At 48.0% G+C, this 19,486-nt stretch overlaps 1 protein-coding gene across 1 annotated transcript; it reads right to left on the bottom strand.

The window, feature by feature from the left end:
• Window positions 1-542: 542 nt before the first annotated feature.
• Window positions 543-19,184, bottom strand: LOC119462287 (uncharacterized). Its single transcript, XM_049673244.1, has 8 exons — window positions 19,075-19,184; window positions 17,195-17,341; window positions 16,458-16,699; window positions 12,663-12,778; window positions 10,486-10,615; window positions 6,144-6,317; window positions 5,075-5,200; window positions 543-1,210 (listed from the first exon to the last, which is right to left on the bottom strand). The coding sequence occupies exons 1-8, from the start codon at window positions 19,175-19,177 to the stop codon at window positions 989-991; spliced, it is 1,260 nt and encodes a 419-aa protein (XP_049529201.1). The 5' UTR covers window positions 19,178-19,184; the 3' UTR covers window positions 543-988.
• Between the last annotated feature and the right edge of the window lie 302 nt (window positions 19,185-19,486).

Here is a 19,486-nt window from a genome sequence, read left to right as displayed (position 1 = left end):
ACAGTCTACTGGACCCACAGCTTAGCCCACCTACTATACTGCTGTTAAGGGTTACACGGAGCTTCTGTCCTGGTAGCCACTTAAATGCTTGTCGATAATAGGACTACCGAGTGACATTTTTTTTTCTCCTAACAACCACAGGAAGCCGACAGATAAGAAAGCCAAACATACAAAGGGTTATTGGCCAGTTACATCATTCTCCCGAGTTCACGCACGAAGCCACGGCTACAATTCAAAGGATGTGCCACTTCCGCCGTCATGGCCTTGAGTGGCACTGCCTAACACTACCAGGGCTGAGCCCTATATAGATACACAAATATCCAAGAAATAAACGCGATGACCACCGCCCCTGGAGCTAAATTGGTAGGATCACACACTTAGTGAGAAAGTGAGGGTTCAGCTTCTACAGACGGCAAGTTCTTTTCTTCAACATTCATTTGTCCCTTTGCTTGTTATATCTGTAGTTCAATTAGAAATAACAGAGCACGCATTCATAAGAAGCACTCACACTAGAACTGTTCGTAAGAGAACCTTCCTGTTAATTCTGATGCGGGACGTATCATTAACAAAGACGGCCGGCCAATGGCGAAAATGCTCTTATACGAACGAAAAGTGTGAATTCGGTCTCTAGGGCCGAATTCACAAAGCTTTTCTTTCGTAACTTCTTTTTGCCACAGGTCGACCGCATTCACTATAATCGGGACAGGGATTCGCAGAGATTTTCTCGGACGAACAATTCCGGAGTAAGAGCTTTTTGTGAACACGGGCCCAGTTCTGCCGCATGTCACTACATGGCCAGATGGCATACACAGAGAAGACAGGTCAACCGCGCATATATAGTTAAGCACTACGGCACGTGTAGCTTACAGTACCAGCGTGACGAAGCAATGAAACGCCGCAGTTATATTTCCTTGCACAACGCAATAAAACCCGCTACACGGCGCCAGGTGTGTTCCGAAGGTCGGAAATGACTTGGGCGGCGTGTTGTTCACCGGAACCTGTATCGTGTGGCGGTCTGGCGGAACTCGTTCTTGTACTCGCGGAAGTTGGCCGCCGCTTCCTTGAGCCGGAAGAAGCGAGCCTCGTGCGCCGAGCGCACTTTCCACGTGTGGGCGCAGCGGCCGTCGCCATCGTCGAGGTCGACGTCGTAGAAGGCCCAACCCAGTCCCTGGCTCCGAGAGCCCAACTGCAGGTCCAGTGCGGCTCGCATCTGCGCATGCGCAGTACAAAGGGTGTTACGCTTGTGTCGACTGAAGCGTGGCATTATATAAGGTGTCCCGACTATCATGCACCAAGATTTAAGAATATGCAAATGCCACGTAGCTGGACAGAACCAAGGTAATATTGTGTGCCGTCGCTTGGAGATACTCAGATTATCTTTTTTGCATTCCGTCTAATTAGATAATTAGTCTATTATTCAACTTCTCCATTATTATATTTCGATGAAAAGTGTCAATGTCAAAATTACAGAGCAACATAAAAACTCCCGATGCAGCTTTCTGTTGCTCAATACGTGCTACACATTTTTTTTTTCTTAGCATGAAAGAAACCCGCGAATACACACAAGTGCCTCGAGTGGCCAGTGCTCCGGGCCGCAGCAGGATATTAACCTGCTCCCTGAAGGGTGGCGTCAGTGGCCTGAATTTGAAACAAGATAAATACATCACCAATATTGTGAGCACGAACCTGCATGAAATATTCGGCACACATGAAATTATACCCATGTGGCTTTCATCGCGAACCAGCATCAGTCACGCTGTCTCACGAGGAAATTCGGGGTTCGGGCTCAGGCTAGATGTTCCAAGCCAGTACTGCACCGGTGTTTTGTCTCTTTTTTATTGTGGCCTTGCCGTGACTTTCCGAAATCAAACCACTTGGGACGAGAGTGAAACTAGCTCCCACAGTTTATCCGTCGTAAGGAATTGCGGCCCGCCACTCCCTCTAGGAGTGGTCTTTCGATGAACAGGGCGGCACCGGAACTCGAAAGCAGTAATTGACTCTCTATATAATCTATCAAGTCCAGCCGTGCTGCCTAGATATTTATGCGTGAGCAAGAGACGCCTCTTTCTGCTTCTGCAACAAAGCAAGCAGTGGACAGCAAGGTCGCATAGTGCATGTGAGTTATAATATACATTTTAGTGGATGCCCGCTTTTATATGTTTGTTTGTGTCAAAACTTTTTTTATTTACAGAAGTCCTGAGGTTCGACTCTTCCAAGCCGATGCAGGCCGCACCCTCGATGGCACCGTTAGGTCCAGCCCTTCAACGACACCGTGGGCCCTCTGGACAGCCCATAGCTGATCTTGAGACGATGAACTCTGTAGCATCTTCTTCCAATGTAGCCATTCTTCTTCAGGGTTGGCGAGAGCCGCAGGGCATCCCAACGACGAAATGTTTTAAAAACAGCAACGCGCGCTCATGTTGTTATTGTCTTAATCTTTACTCTTTAGCTTCGTTGCGTGGTTCGTTCCAATGGCACTCCATAACATGATGCATCATTTTGGTTCTACTCTACTTGGTTCACGGGGACAAAGCAGGCTAATACTGTGGCACTACTAAATGCATGGCTTAAGTGAACTTATGCATGGTGGTATATCGGACGAGTTAATACAGCATGTCCGACATCTATAGCAATATCATAGTAGTGGTATGCCTCTAGCCGTCGGAGGAGAGCATTAAAGCCGCGGTGCGATTTCGGTATCACCTAAGCACGTCCCGCTGAGTCATGTAATTATTACATCTATGATAATTAATAGTAGATCGTGGATGGCTTGGAAAGTAATTCCGTCGCTCTCGAAAACATGGGAAAGTTTAAACTCTCAGCTAATTGTACATTTTCAGTTATTTAATAGTTAATAGTAAATAACTCAACTATTGCAACTGGATGTGCACATTGCGTACGAGGTGAGTCTGTGGTGTGTTTCGCCGTTTTGTTCAATGTACCGCTGTCATGTGGCTATCGTGAGACTGTCATGAGAACGTCCTCAAACGTTCCGCTGTGCCATATGAATGCTGCCATCTGCGCTATGCTTCCAGTGCCATAAATCACTGCCTCGAGAGAGAGAGGCACTCGTAGTGTGCGACGCTCTGCAATCGGCAATGCACCCTGCACTCATTTACCAACTGCATATATAGTACCACCAAAGTGGTAGTACCCAAAGCGCAGCAGTTCTCCTGCGCAGAGAATCCGGGACCTCCCATTCTTTTGCCTGTATAGGACAATTACAACACTAGAAAAGAGCGGAAGATACAGTGCAAAGCAAGGCTGCGGTTTTAAGGTTTCTCATGGACGCATCAATAATTATCCACACACCATCCCACACGCATCCAAGGCAGAACACCTCAAGTATACGAAAAACGCAAACCCACGCATTACTGATGCCACACTATACGCATTATATTAACTGGGACCCGGTCTCCCCTAATTGTAAGCTCTGCGTAGCGTATCCCTTCATCAAATCCACGTTGTGAGAGTGCTACTTTAAAAAACATAGCGCTCTCAAATTTACCTAAAATTACCTAAGGAGTTCAGCACTTCCCACGAAAGTTTGAAAAAGCATGGTGGCCACTTCTAGCCCATCAATAGAGTGCTGGGCCCGAAGGCCGAAGCATACTAAGGAGGTCCGAACTGTGGGCTTAGCTAGTAGGGGTACAAAAATTGCTATTTCTCTCTTAAAACTTAGAAGTGGTCACAGAAGTCAAGAAATGCATTACGCGGCAGCTTTCCGGTGTTTCTGGACGAGCGCCTCTGCCGAGCTCGTGCGTTCACTACATTACACAAAAATAATTGATCAGAAGACAGCTCTCCAGGCAAGTTTCTTCACGCCCGCAGCAAGCGCAGACAACAAATGCTGTGAAGAACGAAATTCTACTGAACCAATGTAGAATGTTTAGCTAACGGGCTAACCTAACTGACTAAAATTGCGGCATCTCCGGGAATCACCCGGGAGATACAACTGATGAAGTGCTGCTTCGCGCTCCACATCGCAAGTACCTGGAGATTCTGCATACGCACACCTCCTTCTCTTTATTGTCACCAAAGGTTCTAAGAGTTGATTAACAGCTGGTTCATTCGGAAGTTCAGCTTAAATCTTGTACGATTTTCCGCTCGGATTTCAAAGCGTTCGACATGCAACGTGGCCCATAAAAGTACCCCTCGACGAACTGATGACCATTGGTGGTAAAAACTGTGGGCCGATATGCATACATGGTCAAGTCAAGTAAAGTGAAGTCAAGGTCAAGTCAACATTGAGTCGGAGATCATTCGGAGAAAAGATGTCGCCGACATCTTTTGAGAGCGCCCCGAGACTTCGACAGTCAGCAGCAGTTTTGAGCTTGGAATTTACAAGTGCAGAAGCTGATTCCAAAATCCGACATAAATGCAGTTAATTCAAACAGTGCATGAAATACGGGAAGTGAATTCACATGTAAATATTTCACCGACGATTACGATCCTCCCTTGAGCGCACCTGTATACCTGCTTTCATTTCGCGATATATTGGCTGGCGCGGACAATCTGTCCCGTGCAGCACGTCGCAAACGGATCGAAGTATGGTACGATGGCCTCGCAAATCGGGAGATCGCGAGAGGAAGCGTGTGGATGACGCGTGGGCGTGATTCAAAGCATCCACCACAGACAACCTTCACTCATGAAGCGCTTTGTTTCCATATAGACGACGCCCGCGTCTCTGGCGCCATCTCGTAGCCATCGCCGCAAAGCACCTCGGTGCGCGGCACCACGTTTTTCTTCTGACGCTTTCGCCATACCCTCCTCCGCTTTCCGTCGCATGGTTTCGCTGCACCCTCCTCCTGATGCTCTCTTCACTCTTGCCGCTTTTTTGCTCTCCCGCTGTGCTCCGCCTTCGCTCTCATCTTTCACTGTGCTCGTTTGCTGGGTTACGCCGACGCTCAACGCAGGAGCGGGCGCCTAAGAGCGGCGCTCCAAAAAGCGCGCCCACTGGTATACCCCATTCGTGGTATTACTTGCATACAACTTGGACATCGCAGGATCGTCCCGACACCTAAGTGGGAAAGAGAGAAAGAGATAAAAAGAGAGGTGGGAAAAAGGTACTCACCTCTGCTGCCAGGTGCGGCCTCGTCTTGTACGTGCGCCACTTGCCCATTTCGGCGAACTGTTCGTAGCGGACGTGGTCGCCGATGCCCTCTGCGCCCACCTTCCAGCCCATCTCGATGTTGCACACCTGTCAACGTCACGAGAACATTGCAAAGCTCTCGCGCATGCGCGCAGCGACGCACCAACGTGCACGTGCACAAGAACCTTACGGCGCCCAAAGCGCGCTTCATATTTCGTGAAATGTCAAACGGTGTCCTTTACGTGGATACAAAGAAAGCTAGCGGGTAGTTTCTATAGCGTGAGGCACGTGCTGACCTGACGTGGACAAACTAATCTTGAAAAAAAAGAGGGTGTGCGAGTTCAAACTAGTGCATGACAAAACACGCGCGCGTGGGCAGTAGCTAAGATGACATGCTATCCCATTATTGTCTGGAATTCAGCGACCGGACATCTTACTGTCTCGCCTGCTAGAGATGATCGCCGATCACTGCAGACTTCCGTTCGTGGAAATGAATGATCTCTCAATATGCAGTGCATTTCTATTTTATTTTTCGCACGCACTAAAACATGTTTACACCAAAGCAGTGCAAGGCCAAGGAGAGCTCCAAATTTTCTAAAAAGAGAAATTTTTCGAACATATTGCCTAACATGCGCCTAATCACTTGCGTGTAAAACTGATTATGGTAAACTGCGCGACAACCAAACGAAGAGCAACGAATTGCACAGGAAGAGCGCTGCGCTTGTTCTCTGTAATCATCCTGCGTACGCCTCTGATGGCAGAAACCCTCTCGCAAGTAAAATGTTGGCCGAGACCCTGACTGGTTGGTCAACAGCAGTCGAACAAGGGATGTTGCTGGGACCAACGCTTCGGTAAGGGCTTTCCCTTCCTCATGGTAGACCCTTTTGTTCGAAGGTTTAGTAAAAGTCCACTTCTACGCCTGCAAACGAGAGAGGCCTGCCCTGACGAAGACAAGTATACCTTTATAGAAAGGCCGATTCTGACTAAGTCTGTGAGCTATCGTTAACAAGTACGAGCTTGACTGTTAAACGTGCAGCGCGAAATCGCTCACCGTGGCGTACGAGGAGACGACGGCACCCGTGCACGGGACGTCCTTGAGCTCTGCATTCCTGTCGACGTCCTCGTCGATGTCGTAGTACACGACCGCCATTGACGACGACAGCAGGAAGGACTGGTGGCGCTGCGCGTCACCCGTTTGCAGCCGCACCAGCTGGGCAGCCTCGCGCTGTTCGAACAGCGGAACATATCGATTTAAGCAAGAGGTCTCGGCCAGCGAATGGAGTCATCCTCGTTGCTCAAGCTGAGCACTTTCATTGCAATAGCAATTATATTGACACTCCAGGCGAATCTTCACCGTCGCCGTGATGTTCCGTATATGTACATTTAAGTATACGTCTGCCACATGTTTATCCATGACGTCTATGAAAGGCAGATGCTATAGTACGCAACCCCAAAAGCTTCTCAAACAAGGTGTTGTCTTATAGACTGATTTAATCCTGAGAATGTTTGCGAATTGCATGGTGCAAACAAAAGTAATTAGACACTTCCTTCACAGCGCGTGACTTTTATCTTACATCTTCTCAGTCTATTACAAACTGCGAAACAATATGAAAGCTGTGTAATTTCACTGGCGCCGCTCCTTGCAGGCAGCCCAGTGGCGCCTGTGCGATACAGTTGCAGGTCATGCATGACCTGTTAAGAGCTTACAAGGGTGCCAGAAATTTTGGCACACCTGGGTATGTCACATCCGCGCGTAGTCGCACTTGCGCGTAGTTGCAATACAGCCTGAGGAGTTCACGGGTGACGCTAAACTTTCCTACAGCTGTCAGTGCACTTTTTTTCAGTCTTCGATAAACGACAGCGCCAAGTGCTGCTGGAAGGTGTGCGGGAAAGTGTGCAACTGTGAAGCATGCTTAGATTATCCGAGTGTCTGGTATACGCCATCCTTTCCCTCTATCGATGGTGACCCCTCGCTCTGCAACTCGAATCCAAATGTGCAATCTCTCTGAGTTTTGTTTATTTCCCCATTTGGTTCGTTCCTGCTGAACAAAAAAGGCACTAAGGAGAAACATTAACTCATTTCATCTTGGCAATGTGGTGAAATTTGGTAAAACTCCATTTTAGTTAATTTTGCGGTAAGGTGATTCCAAAGAAAATGAATTACAAACTTCCATTTTAAATTTCGCACCTACATGCAAGCGCCGGTGCTTCAGAAGGGCGTCAAGAATGTCAAATTATTTTTTTTCCTTTAAGCACTGCTATTGTAGTCAAATTTCTAAAAAAAAATCTTTTTGAATCTCTCCTGTCTCTCTTAGAAAACTGGCCCACTACCCGCCGTGTTGGCCCACAGGCTTTGTCGCTGCGCTGCTAAGCCCAAGGGCGCGCGGATCAAATCGCGGCCGCAGCACCAATAATGTCGATGGGGGTGAAATGCAAAAACGCCTGCGTAGCACTCATTATGTGAACGTTAAAGAACCCCAGGTGGTCAAAATTAATGCGGAGTCCCGCACTACGGGGTGCCGCATAGTCATGGTTTTCGCACGCAAAACCCCGAATTTTTTTTAACTGGCCCACTACAACATCTTATTAGAATACAGATGTAGGGGCGCCTGTATCGATGCAAAATTAATTATGCCAGAGAAGGTGCCGTAGAAATTCGTGACCTCACGACATGCTGGTGAAAAAAGTTCAAGGTGGCGTCGGGCCACCCGTCTGTCGGCTTTTCGCCTTTCTTACATACGAATCCTCCTCCCACTGTCAAGATTGGATTTTTTTTTTGCATTGTGTAGACGTAAATTATCAATAGAGTGTAACTCATTGTTCTCTTTATTGTTCTTCTAACGCATTATTTTCACCTCTAAGTGTCCACATATACGTCTATATATAGTTCGTTTTGAGCCAGCTATCCCCATGGGTGGTGGACGCATAGGCGTCAATACTATTCTGTTGTTAATTTCGCTCAAATAAACATAAAAATATGTAAATACCCGCGGAGCAGTGGTAAATGGTGGCTGAAAAGAAAAAGATTATTTTATGAGCTATCAACTGAGGTTCGTTGTGGAGACCTATATCCCATATTTCCACCTCAACAACAAACTGTTCAAGTGCCTCGCGCAAGTCGGGCGCCGACTGTTGCCCAGATGCTGTCTTTTCAAAGACGAGACGCGCGATCGCATTGCACCACTGCCCTCCTCATACATAACACCGGCCACGCGCATGTATGCATAACACCGGCCACCGGCCACTACTGTAGTCGGCACCCGTGAGGTCTGCATAATATAAATTGTGACCATCTAAACATTTTAACGGCATAAAATCTCAGCATATGAAAGGCTTCCGAAACTAAATGTCTTGTGCACGCTAGTTGTTTTCCTTTTCTTTTTTTCCTTTTTTATAACCATTATAGGGCCAGTCGAGGCGCACTCCAGCAGTCGCGTACTGTATCCCGGGTGCGATGGCGCATGCGTGACCCGGTCGTCGACTGTTCTGGAGGTCACGTGAACTGATGTGGGAAGTTAGGGCTAGGAGGCTGATGCATTCCCGCGCAGCTGGTGTTGGAGGTCACGTAATCTGATGGACGCGAGTTTGCATTGGCCCAATGGAGCTCGACGGACTTGGCGAACCAGCGACATTGGTCTCTGAATCATTACCTAAATCTCCGCCTTCTGCAGTGTTTCCGACGATGTGACGTGACTGTTATATGTCGTCTATAACTCTGGAGTAGCATTCACTAATAACCAGTCCTTCCTCATCGCAGTCACCAGAAGATGCATGAATGCGCAGTTTTTGGGGTACAAAGAAACAAGTGCACGCCTTCTGTGCGAGTGCCATGGTTCGTTGCACAAAGAAAAGCGCTCCGCACCACGGCCGTACACCCGAGTTGCTCTAAGAGCACTAGTGTGTCTGTGTTTATTATTTAGAGCGTTTAGCTTGCTTTCGGAACTAACCGAAATTTTTAGTCTCTAACCTTCTCGTGGGCATATCCCGAATATATTGCAGTATAACGAACCGGTAAATATCGCATGGTGGGATGGTAACGCCATGCGGTACCGCATGGCAGTACCACAGGGTACAATGGTAGCAAGGGGGTTGTTTAAACACACTTCGCTTGTGAGAGCTAGCGTTTTAATGCGCTGTCGTTGAGGCGCTGTGCCTCAGGTCGAAGACGCAGACGCTGTCGTTTGAGATGCTGCGCCTCTGGTCGCCGAAACGTGTGCGACCACCTCTCGAGGTGCCGAATAGGTCCTCGAGGAAGTGGCGCTCGAAGTATCGGTTGGCTCCCGCATACGGGTAAGGCACGGTGGTGGGGAGAGCGCAACACATACCACATAGTGCAACACAGTGCCACAAATAACAGCCTCCCGCGTGATGCTAAACGCATTCCTGAATAACAACCGGGGTTAACGCCTTTAAAAATGTTTTAAGCCCCGGGACTGAAGGAAAATACTATAGTCGCTTTTCAATTGTCCTAATTGAGCTCGTGAGGGCAGATTCTCTTCATGTCTGCTCTTCTTTTCCCCCAATCTTTCCTACCTTATCCCCTATCCTCAGTGCATATTAGCCAATCATACAGTTCCTCGTGTTAACCACTCTGCCTTTTATACGTTACTTCTCTCTCTCTCTCTCTCTCTCTCTCTCTAGTAAGCGGTATGCATGTACTGCGATCATGCAGGTGGATGTCTTTCATTCGTTTTCTTGCTTTTATTTTTAATACTATTAGCATTCTTAGGGTACTTAACGCACTTTCAGTCGGTCGATCGGTCGGTCGGTCGGCTACTTCTCCAACAGTTCTTCCGCCAGTTTCGGCCATTGGTACTCGAGGGTCAGATTATGACAATCAGATTACGTGACCTATCAGATTACGGACAGATCGTCGGGTAAACTCGGGTTATTGGGTATGTGACATTGGTTATGTACCGGTCATCAGTTAACCTGTTTACGCCAACTTATATATCACTCCGTAAGTGCCACTGCATGTGTGCCGCTCTTCAATGACATCATCATCATAAAAACTTTATTCATAAAAACTTTATTTGCCATATATTGCCATATATTGGCAATATATATGGCCCGACAATCTTGTCTGAATATGTATTTGCGCACGCGCTTTGCGGGGACTTGGCTGAGGCGTCGCTAGAGGGCACAGCATGTCCAGAGGAAAGCGCTAGACAGGAGCCCTGCAACCTACATGCAACATCCATGTTACGTTTCGGCGGTGGCAATAGGGTGCGTCGATACGTTGCTTCAATGCTACCTGCAACATTCATCATGCGATATTTTCTGGCAGATCTTTTTTTTTTTTTTGTCTGAAGTCACGCTATCTCTCAACACACCCATGTGTGATAACGCGGTCTAACTACGTCCCCGAAGCATGAAGGGTACGCAGCTCTCACCATAGACAGGTGGCTCTGGTTGTTGAAGGAGGCGTTGGTCCAGCTGTCAATGGGGTCCACGACGCAAGGCTCCGTCGCCGCCGTGTGGCTTGGGGTCACGTGCGTGATAAGCACCAGGAATGTGAGCGATCTGTAACAGCACACATGAATTTAGGATAAAAAAAAACACTCGGTCATGGAAAACTTGGGCATAGCGAAAGTGCCAATCCTCAAGTCTTACTGGCTGCTACTGCTAGGTATTAACTTGGTTGCGGCTAGGTCTTAACTTGGTTCAACTGAACTATGCATATAGGGAAGGTATTCTCCAGCAATAATTTTCGGAGGTACCTTCCCTTTCGAGACATTTCGCGTGGCTAGCGCCTACGAGCGACAGCGTTCCCGGCATGCCACACACGCAGGCAGGAGCAGTGTCTGTGTCGGGCGAAGCCAGCGCGCACCTGCGCCGGCGGTTACTAAGCGACTGAGGTGACGTCATCGCTACTGCTTCGGCACATGCGCGGCTAGGCAACACGGGCGGCATTGGTAGCAGCTCTGCGCGTTGCCTCGTTGGTGCTGCTGCAATTTGTTTCTCTCTATATCTCGCTCTCATTTCTCTTCCCGAGCACTGTGCGCGCCGCGCGCATGTTCTACTTCCCTCTCCTTAACGTCCCATGTCAAGGCAACATGTGCACAGCGCCGAGAAGAGGTGAGGCACCCGCCGCTCCGCGAAGTGGTTGCTAGGCAACGCAGTGACGCCATAGCTCGGCGAGGTTTTGCGACAGCAGGCGCCACTTTGTATGCGGTTAGCTAGAACAGCTTCGCTTTTAAAATTCGAAGAAAACGGTTGCCAAGCTGGCATCGATTGCCACGATCACTAAGCACTATTGCAACAAATGTTTGGGAGACGGCTGTTCTTTGCAGGCGTAGTAGCACTGGGTTCTGCCACCACTTCAGGCTTCTCCGCCATCCCTGGTCTGGGCACCCTTTCGTTGGACACCATGCCCAGGCGATGGGCATGGTCAACGTTTAGCCAAAGCGGTCCGCCGCTGCCAAGCGCTTCATGTAAGGTTTGGTGGATGTGGTTCTGCAGCCGATTCCAACACCAGCGATGACAAGACGTCGGTATTCCGGCCTAACTGCACACCACGATTACTTTATCACGACAAGGAAAAAATCGCAAGCCACGTAGCTCCCGCTACAAAAATTGAGAGCGTACATTAGTGCTTGTAGCTCGCGCTTAAAAGAAGCGGCGGCTATTTTATCCAGCCTGCGTGGCACCGCCTGTGAGGGACAGCGAGATGCTCCAGGGAGTTTGTGCGCATGAATTTGTTCGACTGATAAACACTGATGACAGTTGTTCCTTGCCTGCAGCTATTATTAACGTTTATCATCATGTATGTGTGTCTTTGTGTTGTGCGTGTGTGTGTGAGTGTGTGCGCGCACACATGCACACACACGCGCGCGCGGTGCGACGAACTGGTTATCGAAGTTTCGCTTGTTGAACGCACCGTACACATCGAGGCACGTGTGCCTCGATGTGTGCGGTGCGTTAAACATTGGTGCTCCTCATTGTTGCGTCCCCATTGTTGCTGAATAGGACAATGCCATCTCGAAACCAAACGTTGCCAAGATATTTGCCGTTGATCCTCACTCCTAAGCCTTCCCAGTCTAAGAGCTTGAATACTTTTTCTAAGCATGCAGTGAATAGCATTGGAGAGATTGTGTCTCCTTGCCTCACCCATTTCTTGGTAGGTAACTACCTACTTTTCTTGTGAAGAAACAAGGTAGATGGTTCTATACAATAAAAGTAGGAAGTTACCTATCAAGGTAAACATAAGTTTGCCAAAATAGAAACAGCGTTGCGGCGAGGCAATATTATTAAATCAGTGGCAATTGTTCATCAAACGTTAGCTACTTCATGCTCAGCAACACGTACACCTCTGCGCAGCAACCACGCGGCTGCTGTGAAGCAAAATTATTCGGAGAAAATACCACTTGCGTCTGTTTCCTTGTAGGCTCCGGTACTGGCTGTTATCCCCTATATGCAAAAATAAATAAGTACTGTACAACTTCAACTTCGAGTAGTGAATGCTGGAGTTGGAAATGGAACTTGAAACTTGGGACATTCTTGCACGCCTTACTTTTTCAGTTGAAGTGTATTTGTTTAGCGAAGAAAATCTGTACGATTCCCTACATACTTGGACACGTGTTTGACCAGCTCCTTGAGACGGTTCTGGCGCTTAGGTGGATCGAGCACGAAACGGATGCCCATGAAGACCGCGAGCTCTTCGCCGCCTTCGAGGCGCCGCAACTCCTGCGTACGGGAATTGGCGCAGTTTGCGAGAAAAGGCGTTATTTTTTGCAAACAATCAGCGCGAAGTGGACGCTGAACAAAGAAGCGGAAAAAGCATTTGCTTTTTATTATCCTCCTGAGACCAGAATACCACTGTGGGGCGTAATTTCTCTTCACAATAGTTTTTATTGTCTACTGGTACGTTACAAATGTGAAAAACACAAAAAACTAAATATCAAGGTTAGATGATAAAAGCTACATCTCCATGTACGTGGAAAATGTAACTATGTATCTCGTCGTGTTGGTTATGGTAAAAACTACATTTCATTGTCTTAACGAAGAGATGAAGATGAAATGTGTGTGGTATATTGCCATGTTGCTGATGCATCCTGGGTTTCCACGCAATCTCAAAGAATTCGAAGCACATTTCAAGGTTGCTCTCTGCCGTCTGTGACAGAACAGAGGTCTAGCTCAACTTAAGGTCAAATTTCTGGAAAGCGCATGACAAAAATATGAGTAAACCACTTCTGTACGGTTCCACGTGCACCGGACTTCATAACCAGAATTAATATCTTGAGTAAACGCTTCCGAGTGAATATTGAAAAGCAATATTGAAGGCAAGGTGCAACGTATTGTACAAGGGTTCTTATGAAGTTATTCTATGTTTGCTCGCCCTGTGATATCAAAGCGAGGATTATTTCACAAATGATTCGTAATGATCTATTGTTCTCACTAAAACAAATCGTTTCGGTGAGGCTTTCTTTTAGATGCGAAGCAGCTTATGGTCGGGGCTATGTCACTCCCTCCCTTCATCCCTCCATCCATCTATCCGCCGTGCGGCGTCCACACCCCTACTGCGCATGCGCATCCTCCTCCCCCTCCTCTTGTCTCCTTGTCTCATCTCCTCTCCTCCCGCCATGGCAACAACGAATGGCAACACCTGCGGCTCCGCGCGCGATAATGCGAAGCAGCTTAGGTTAGAGGCGCGACGGTAGGCGCCCCAGAGGCACCGGCAACAGTCACCAACGCCGCGCGCGTTCGGTGCGAACGCGGGCAAAACGCCGACGGCGTCGACAACAGTTCTGCGCGTTGCTAGTGCTGCTGCATGTCCAAATTTATACAGCTGGTAAAACTACCTTGATTCGACCCCATGGCTGCTTCGCATACTACTCAGGGTTCCCCTACGGGAAGATGGTGTAATTTTTTTTTCTTTTCGTCCACTGTTCATCAATTCAAATTGTTTTTGTTCTTTCCGTGATATTCTATGTCATAAACGGACTGGAACGTCACTTTACGAAATCAATATGTCATGTCTGCGCCACTTATTTTTCTTTTTGGAACGTGTATTTCACCAACAACTCTTCCTTCGGTGCTAATACGAAGCGGCCTCCAATATCTTGGCAAGCGAATAATGCGGAAATTCGAATGATGGAGGAAGTTTCACGAAAGGAAAAAAAAAACGGTCGCTTACACCAGAGTAGCACGAAACTGCAAAGGAAGCTCAATACGGGCTTCAGAGAAAAAATGATTCGCAGATGCCCTTTGAGGTGCCGAATAATTCGCCCTCGCTCTACAATCTGCTCACCGCCTGGTTAGGTCAGACGGTAGAGTGACCACCCCGCAAAAGCGCTGGTCCCGAGTTGAATCCCCTGACCAGGACAATTTATTTTGTGGCGAAAGCATAGCTCGTGACGCGATGGCCTTGAAAAAGAAACGCGGCGTCTACTCAAGTGGTTACAAAAAATTACGTGATCTTTTCCGAGCGAGCGCCGGGTGAAGACGAGTTCGAGCGGCGCGCGCTGAAACCACGTGACCTTCTTCTTCGAGAGAGAGGCTGGTAGAGAGAGGAACGAGTGACGCGCGCACAAGAAAAACAGGTGTTGCGTCGCTGAGGTCACGCGGCGGCGGTTGTGGCGACAGTCGACTGCGAAGACGCCTATGGAGGACGCTCGCCCGGGGCCTAGCGGATTGCGCGTTACGCCAGGGAAGTACGGTACTGCCGAGGATGCTCGCCAAGCGACAAACGATCGTGCGACATGCGAAGCGACGGCAGCAAGGCGTTAGAACGCGAGCGCTGCTTTCCACAGCTTAGATGATGCAACGTAAAGTCTGACCCCTCAGATAGTGTAACTTAATGCATTACCAAGTGTACAGCAGGCTTTCGCCTTCACATGTTACAGGAGTGCAACATGTTGCCGAATGTTTTTTTTTTTTTTCAGCTGCAAATTTTTCTGTATTAGAAACCCGTATGGGTTTACTTTGTGGCTTAGTGCTACATTCGGGTGGATGTAATTTTTTTATCCTTTCATGCCAATGTCTTTACAGTCGAACATCGCTCCCCTTCATCGGTAAAACATCGGTTGTTCACAAAACATGATTTACTGTAGCACGAAATACGGGACACCAGCCGAAATTAACACAATGATAAGCGTCTATGTGACCACTTATGCGCTACAGTATAGTATATATCATGTTCTGTCTGTACGCACTAATGTAAGTTTGTATTATGCTAGGTTGTTTAAAGTTAAAATAGAATGCACTGCTTTTCGTACTTTTTTTACGGTTCACACGTGCACTAACCTCGCACGTGCACTAAACGTCACATGCACTAAACCTGTGTGGCTGAGGGGAGAGGGATGCAAATATTTTAGGCAGGTTACAGTTCAGTAACTAGCAAGTGACTGCTCAACCATCCTCCCTCCCCCCCCCCCCCACCCCATATCTCCCCTCAATCCCCTAAACACCATAATGACGACCCCGCAGTAAATGATCAGGCAGAAAAAAAAGGCGGGCTGCCAAATTGCGGTCCCTGTCGAATTTCCACATATCATAGAATTCCGCAATCTTGCCTTTTCCTATCAGTTCCAAGAGCAAAGGGAAGGGGGTTGGGCTCATATTCGTTGTAACTGGCTGAAAGGAGCAAGAATCAAAATTGACAATGGCCAGAACAGCACCTCCGTTTTTGAAGCGGTGGTCTGGTTCAATGAACAAATTTGGGAACTTCGTTTAAATGCCGGAACGAGGCCCGCACCGTGCTCGTCGGTGATGCGGGTACCTCGCCATGCCAAGTAGGCGAATCAGGGGGCGAAATCACAGTGTTTATTTGGGAAGTGCTATGTATCATTGGCTGGCCGCTTTTTTTAATATCTCCAGCAATAGAATTGGCCGATATCCTCTCTTATAATTTCAGTGTAACAGTTTTTTTTATTGTTTTTGTGAACGTGACCCTTGGGTCCGTATTTACAAACAAGTTCTTACACAATAACTGTTCGTAAGAACAGATACCAGCCTATCATGATGACGGAAATATCATTAGCGTAGGCGGTCGGTCAGTAGCAAACAGCTCTTGCTAACAAAAGCATTTGTGAATATGGCCTCGGGGCTCGAATTCACAAAGACGTCTTACGCACTAATTAGTGCAGGAGAAAATTTCAGTGAATGCTGCTGCTAGACATATAATTAGTGAATCAGGCTGGACAACGGCAAAGAGTACTTAAGAAATAAACGCTACGTGGATTCGGCTTGGGATTTCCTTCGTCAATGAATGTTTTGCTTGATTGAAATTCGATTGTTTCTTGTACATGTGTACTGCCCATGGCCAGGTATAAAGATGGAAAAGTCGTTCTAATCTTCTTCGGTGTAGGATGGTGTTGGCTTTTCGCCGGTAAAGGCACCGCTGTGCCTCTTCGTTGCCGCGTACCACGAGCAGTTTGTGCAGCGTCTTGAGCCTCGTCCGGTCGGCGTCCGTGTCGCGGAGGTCGTAGTGCGCGAACCCGTACCCGCGGATGCGCGTGGCTCGGTAGCGGCCCAGCACCCTGGCTGCCCGAGCCTCGTCCCCTAGCTGAGAGGCGAAGTCGGCGCTGTCTCGCTGGTTCACCGACAGCAGGAACCTGGTGGCCGAGCTCCGCAAAGCGGCCTTCATGAAAGCCTGGAACGCCTCGTCTGCACGTATGAAACCGATCGCAGCCATTTCAGCGGCTGAGGGAACCGATAATGAGAAGACGTCCGGTACTTTCTTTCATTCTATGACGCTACGTTTTCATTCAAGTTTGTTCTCTCTGCGTGTGTTGAGGGACTATAGGGAAGAGGAGGGTTTAAATGGCCTTTGATGACTGTTATATTTTGGTCTGCAGTGTTTTTAACGGCGTTCATCCGCTACAAGTAACTCTGATAGGTGCTACATGATATGCTCTCACCAACCCCTACGATTAGTCATACGTAAATAACTGCAAGTGTTTTTGAAGTACATTGAAATCTTCAGTAACTACTAATCAACTTGAATTAAACAAACACAGGTAATTAACCAAACCGACCCGAAGCCTAGGAGAGCAGCAGTTAGGAACATGGGCGCTCTTTGTGTCCATACACAAGGCTTATTACACCAACGAGCGTTAGCGTTCGGCCGATGTGGCAGGTTCTCCTTCGGTCTAGCTTTACCGTTGCGGCCGGTGTCGATGAAGTGGCTGTTTGACTCGTCGAGTGCAACGTGTGCAAACACGAGGTAGTCACACACGCCGTCAGGGGGCACTGCCGCCTCCTTTGTGTTCTCGCCCGTCACGCACGCCACGGGCATAGTGTCGCCGCCTGCGAGAGAACGCAGTATATTGACGCAACTGAGTCACCGCAAGCATGCCTACCGCTTCTATAAATTACTAACTAAACGCTGGAGTTTCACGGGCCAAAACCACGACCTGGTTACGAGGCACGCGTAGTATATAGGAAGATCGGGATTAATTTTGACCACCTGGGGTTCTTTAACGGGCGTTTGTTGTATTCAGCTCCCATCGGAATGCGGCCACCACGGCCGGGATCGAACCCGTGATACCCACTAGACTACCACGGCAGCTGAAAGCGCGGAGCTAACTACAAACAATTACTAGAGGCGCTGTGTTCGTTCGGGTACAATGGGAATGATTGCTGGCCCACGGAGTTGTCCAATGTTCATGCTGATGTGTGACTTCAAACATTATAGTCACGTTATTTATTGCGCTTTGTCGTTCTAAACTACCAAGCACTCGAATTTTTCTAAATGCAGCAAGGCAATAAGGTTCTGCACATATGCGTAATCATTCCAAATTGTTTCATTTGTGACGTAATGTGCTGTGTGAGATGATCAATTTGCAAAGCCACAAAGCCGTCTCTAGCCAGAAGTGCGAAGTTTAGGCAAATCCATGTACTGCCCGTCATTCCCGTGTTTTTTTTTTTTTTTTAAGCTGCCATGCTCGCAACTCCCGTAGACGCAAGCGTCAGAATTCCCTCTCGGAATTATCGTAGTATGTATCGCGCTAGTGTTTACGCTGTGGTGGTCTGGTATTCGCTGTAGGGACGCACAGGAGCATAGCGTGCACATCGCTAGTGCGCATGTTATCCCCCTTGTGTGCATTCGTACGCTCCGGTCTGTCTGTACGCCCTTCCTTCCGTTAGCGCAACGTGCATTTCAAAGTGGTGGTGACAGATGGCGCCACCGTTCTGTTGCGACGAAATCGACATTTTCGGCAGTGCCATCGTCGCAAGCGCCACTCTCTGCGTCTTTGCGGCGAATGAAGCATGTAAGCAATGCTGGCAAACCCTCGTTCGTTGGCAACTAGAATTCGCTTCATCCACGAGCTCACCTTATCGGAATTACCTTATCCGCACATTGAAATTAAGCTGTTCAGAATATAGCAACCAGATTCATTTCACGCAAGCTCGGGAATTTTTCCACCGTTGCCCGAATAAAACAACACATTTGACTTCAGTCATTGGAAACGTGCCAAGCTATTACCCGTTTATGCCTTTTCCACAGGTACGTTTGCATCAATAAAGGTCTCATCGTCTACCGCTTCATCCACCAGAGTGCACATCACGACGCCTTCACAATACCTCACTTTCATGCGCATACACGGTCAAACACAACCATTTAACGCATCAGCATCGCGTCGCGCCTGTAGCACACTGGAACAATATTCCAGACCATATAGCATCCATATTGAATCGCGAAACATTTCGTAATAACTTCAATAGGTTGTACTCCTCGCATGATGTAATGATGTTTCGCTGTATTATAAATTAGTTTCTGGCCTCTGAAAACGTACATTCCTTACCTTTGTATATGGTGGGCGTCTTTTTTAATAAACTGTTACTCCTTTTAATCAATGCCCTTCGAGAAGCCTGTCATTTATCGTGAATAAATAAATAAACGCAGTATTCGACCGATACCCTGTGCAAAACGCCATCTCTTCAAAAAGTTTGGCATCAGTGAGTCAGCGGTAAGGTAAAAGAGTCTTGCCTGACGATCCGATTTATTCACCAAATTCAATATACATCAAAATACTCACGCTCAGTACGGCTGTTCTTTGCAGGCGTAGTAGCACTGGGTTCTGCCGCCACTTCCGGCTTCTCCGCCATCCCTGGTCTGGGCACCCTTTCGTTGGACACCATGTTGGTCAGCCAGGCTGTGATTGTAAGACGGTCAGGTAGGCCCAGATGCACGCAGTTACCAATCCTTGAGTTAAGCAAATTAAAGGAAATCCTCCCAAAGCCATTTGCGTAAGGTATGCTGTCCGTCACAGATGTCATTACCATAATCCGCTACCCCATGCCAATGGTATTTTACAGTGTCATGAGCAACATGGTCTTGCTAACAACCCAGGAAGCAAAAGTCGGCTACAAGCGTTCCTGACTCGGCTTGACCCAGCTTGACACGGCTAGTGCTAAGTTAAGCTCCAAATTAGACGTCTTCTGTGCAGC

Source organism: Dermacentor silvarum, chromosome 8 (genome assembly GCF_013339745.2).
Source record: "Dermacentor silvarum isolate Dsil-2018 chromosome 8, BIME_Dsil_1.4, whole genome shotgun sequence".
NCBI lineage: Eukaryota > Metazoa > Arthropoda > Arachnida > Ixodida > Ixodidae > Dermacentor > Dermacentor silvarum.
The sequence above is the reverse complement of the archived record's forward strand: the minus strand, read 5'-3'. Positions and strand labels throughout refer to the sequence as shown.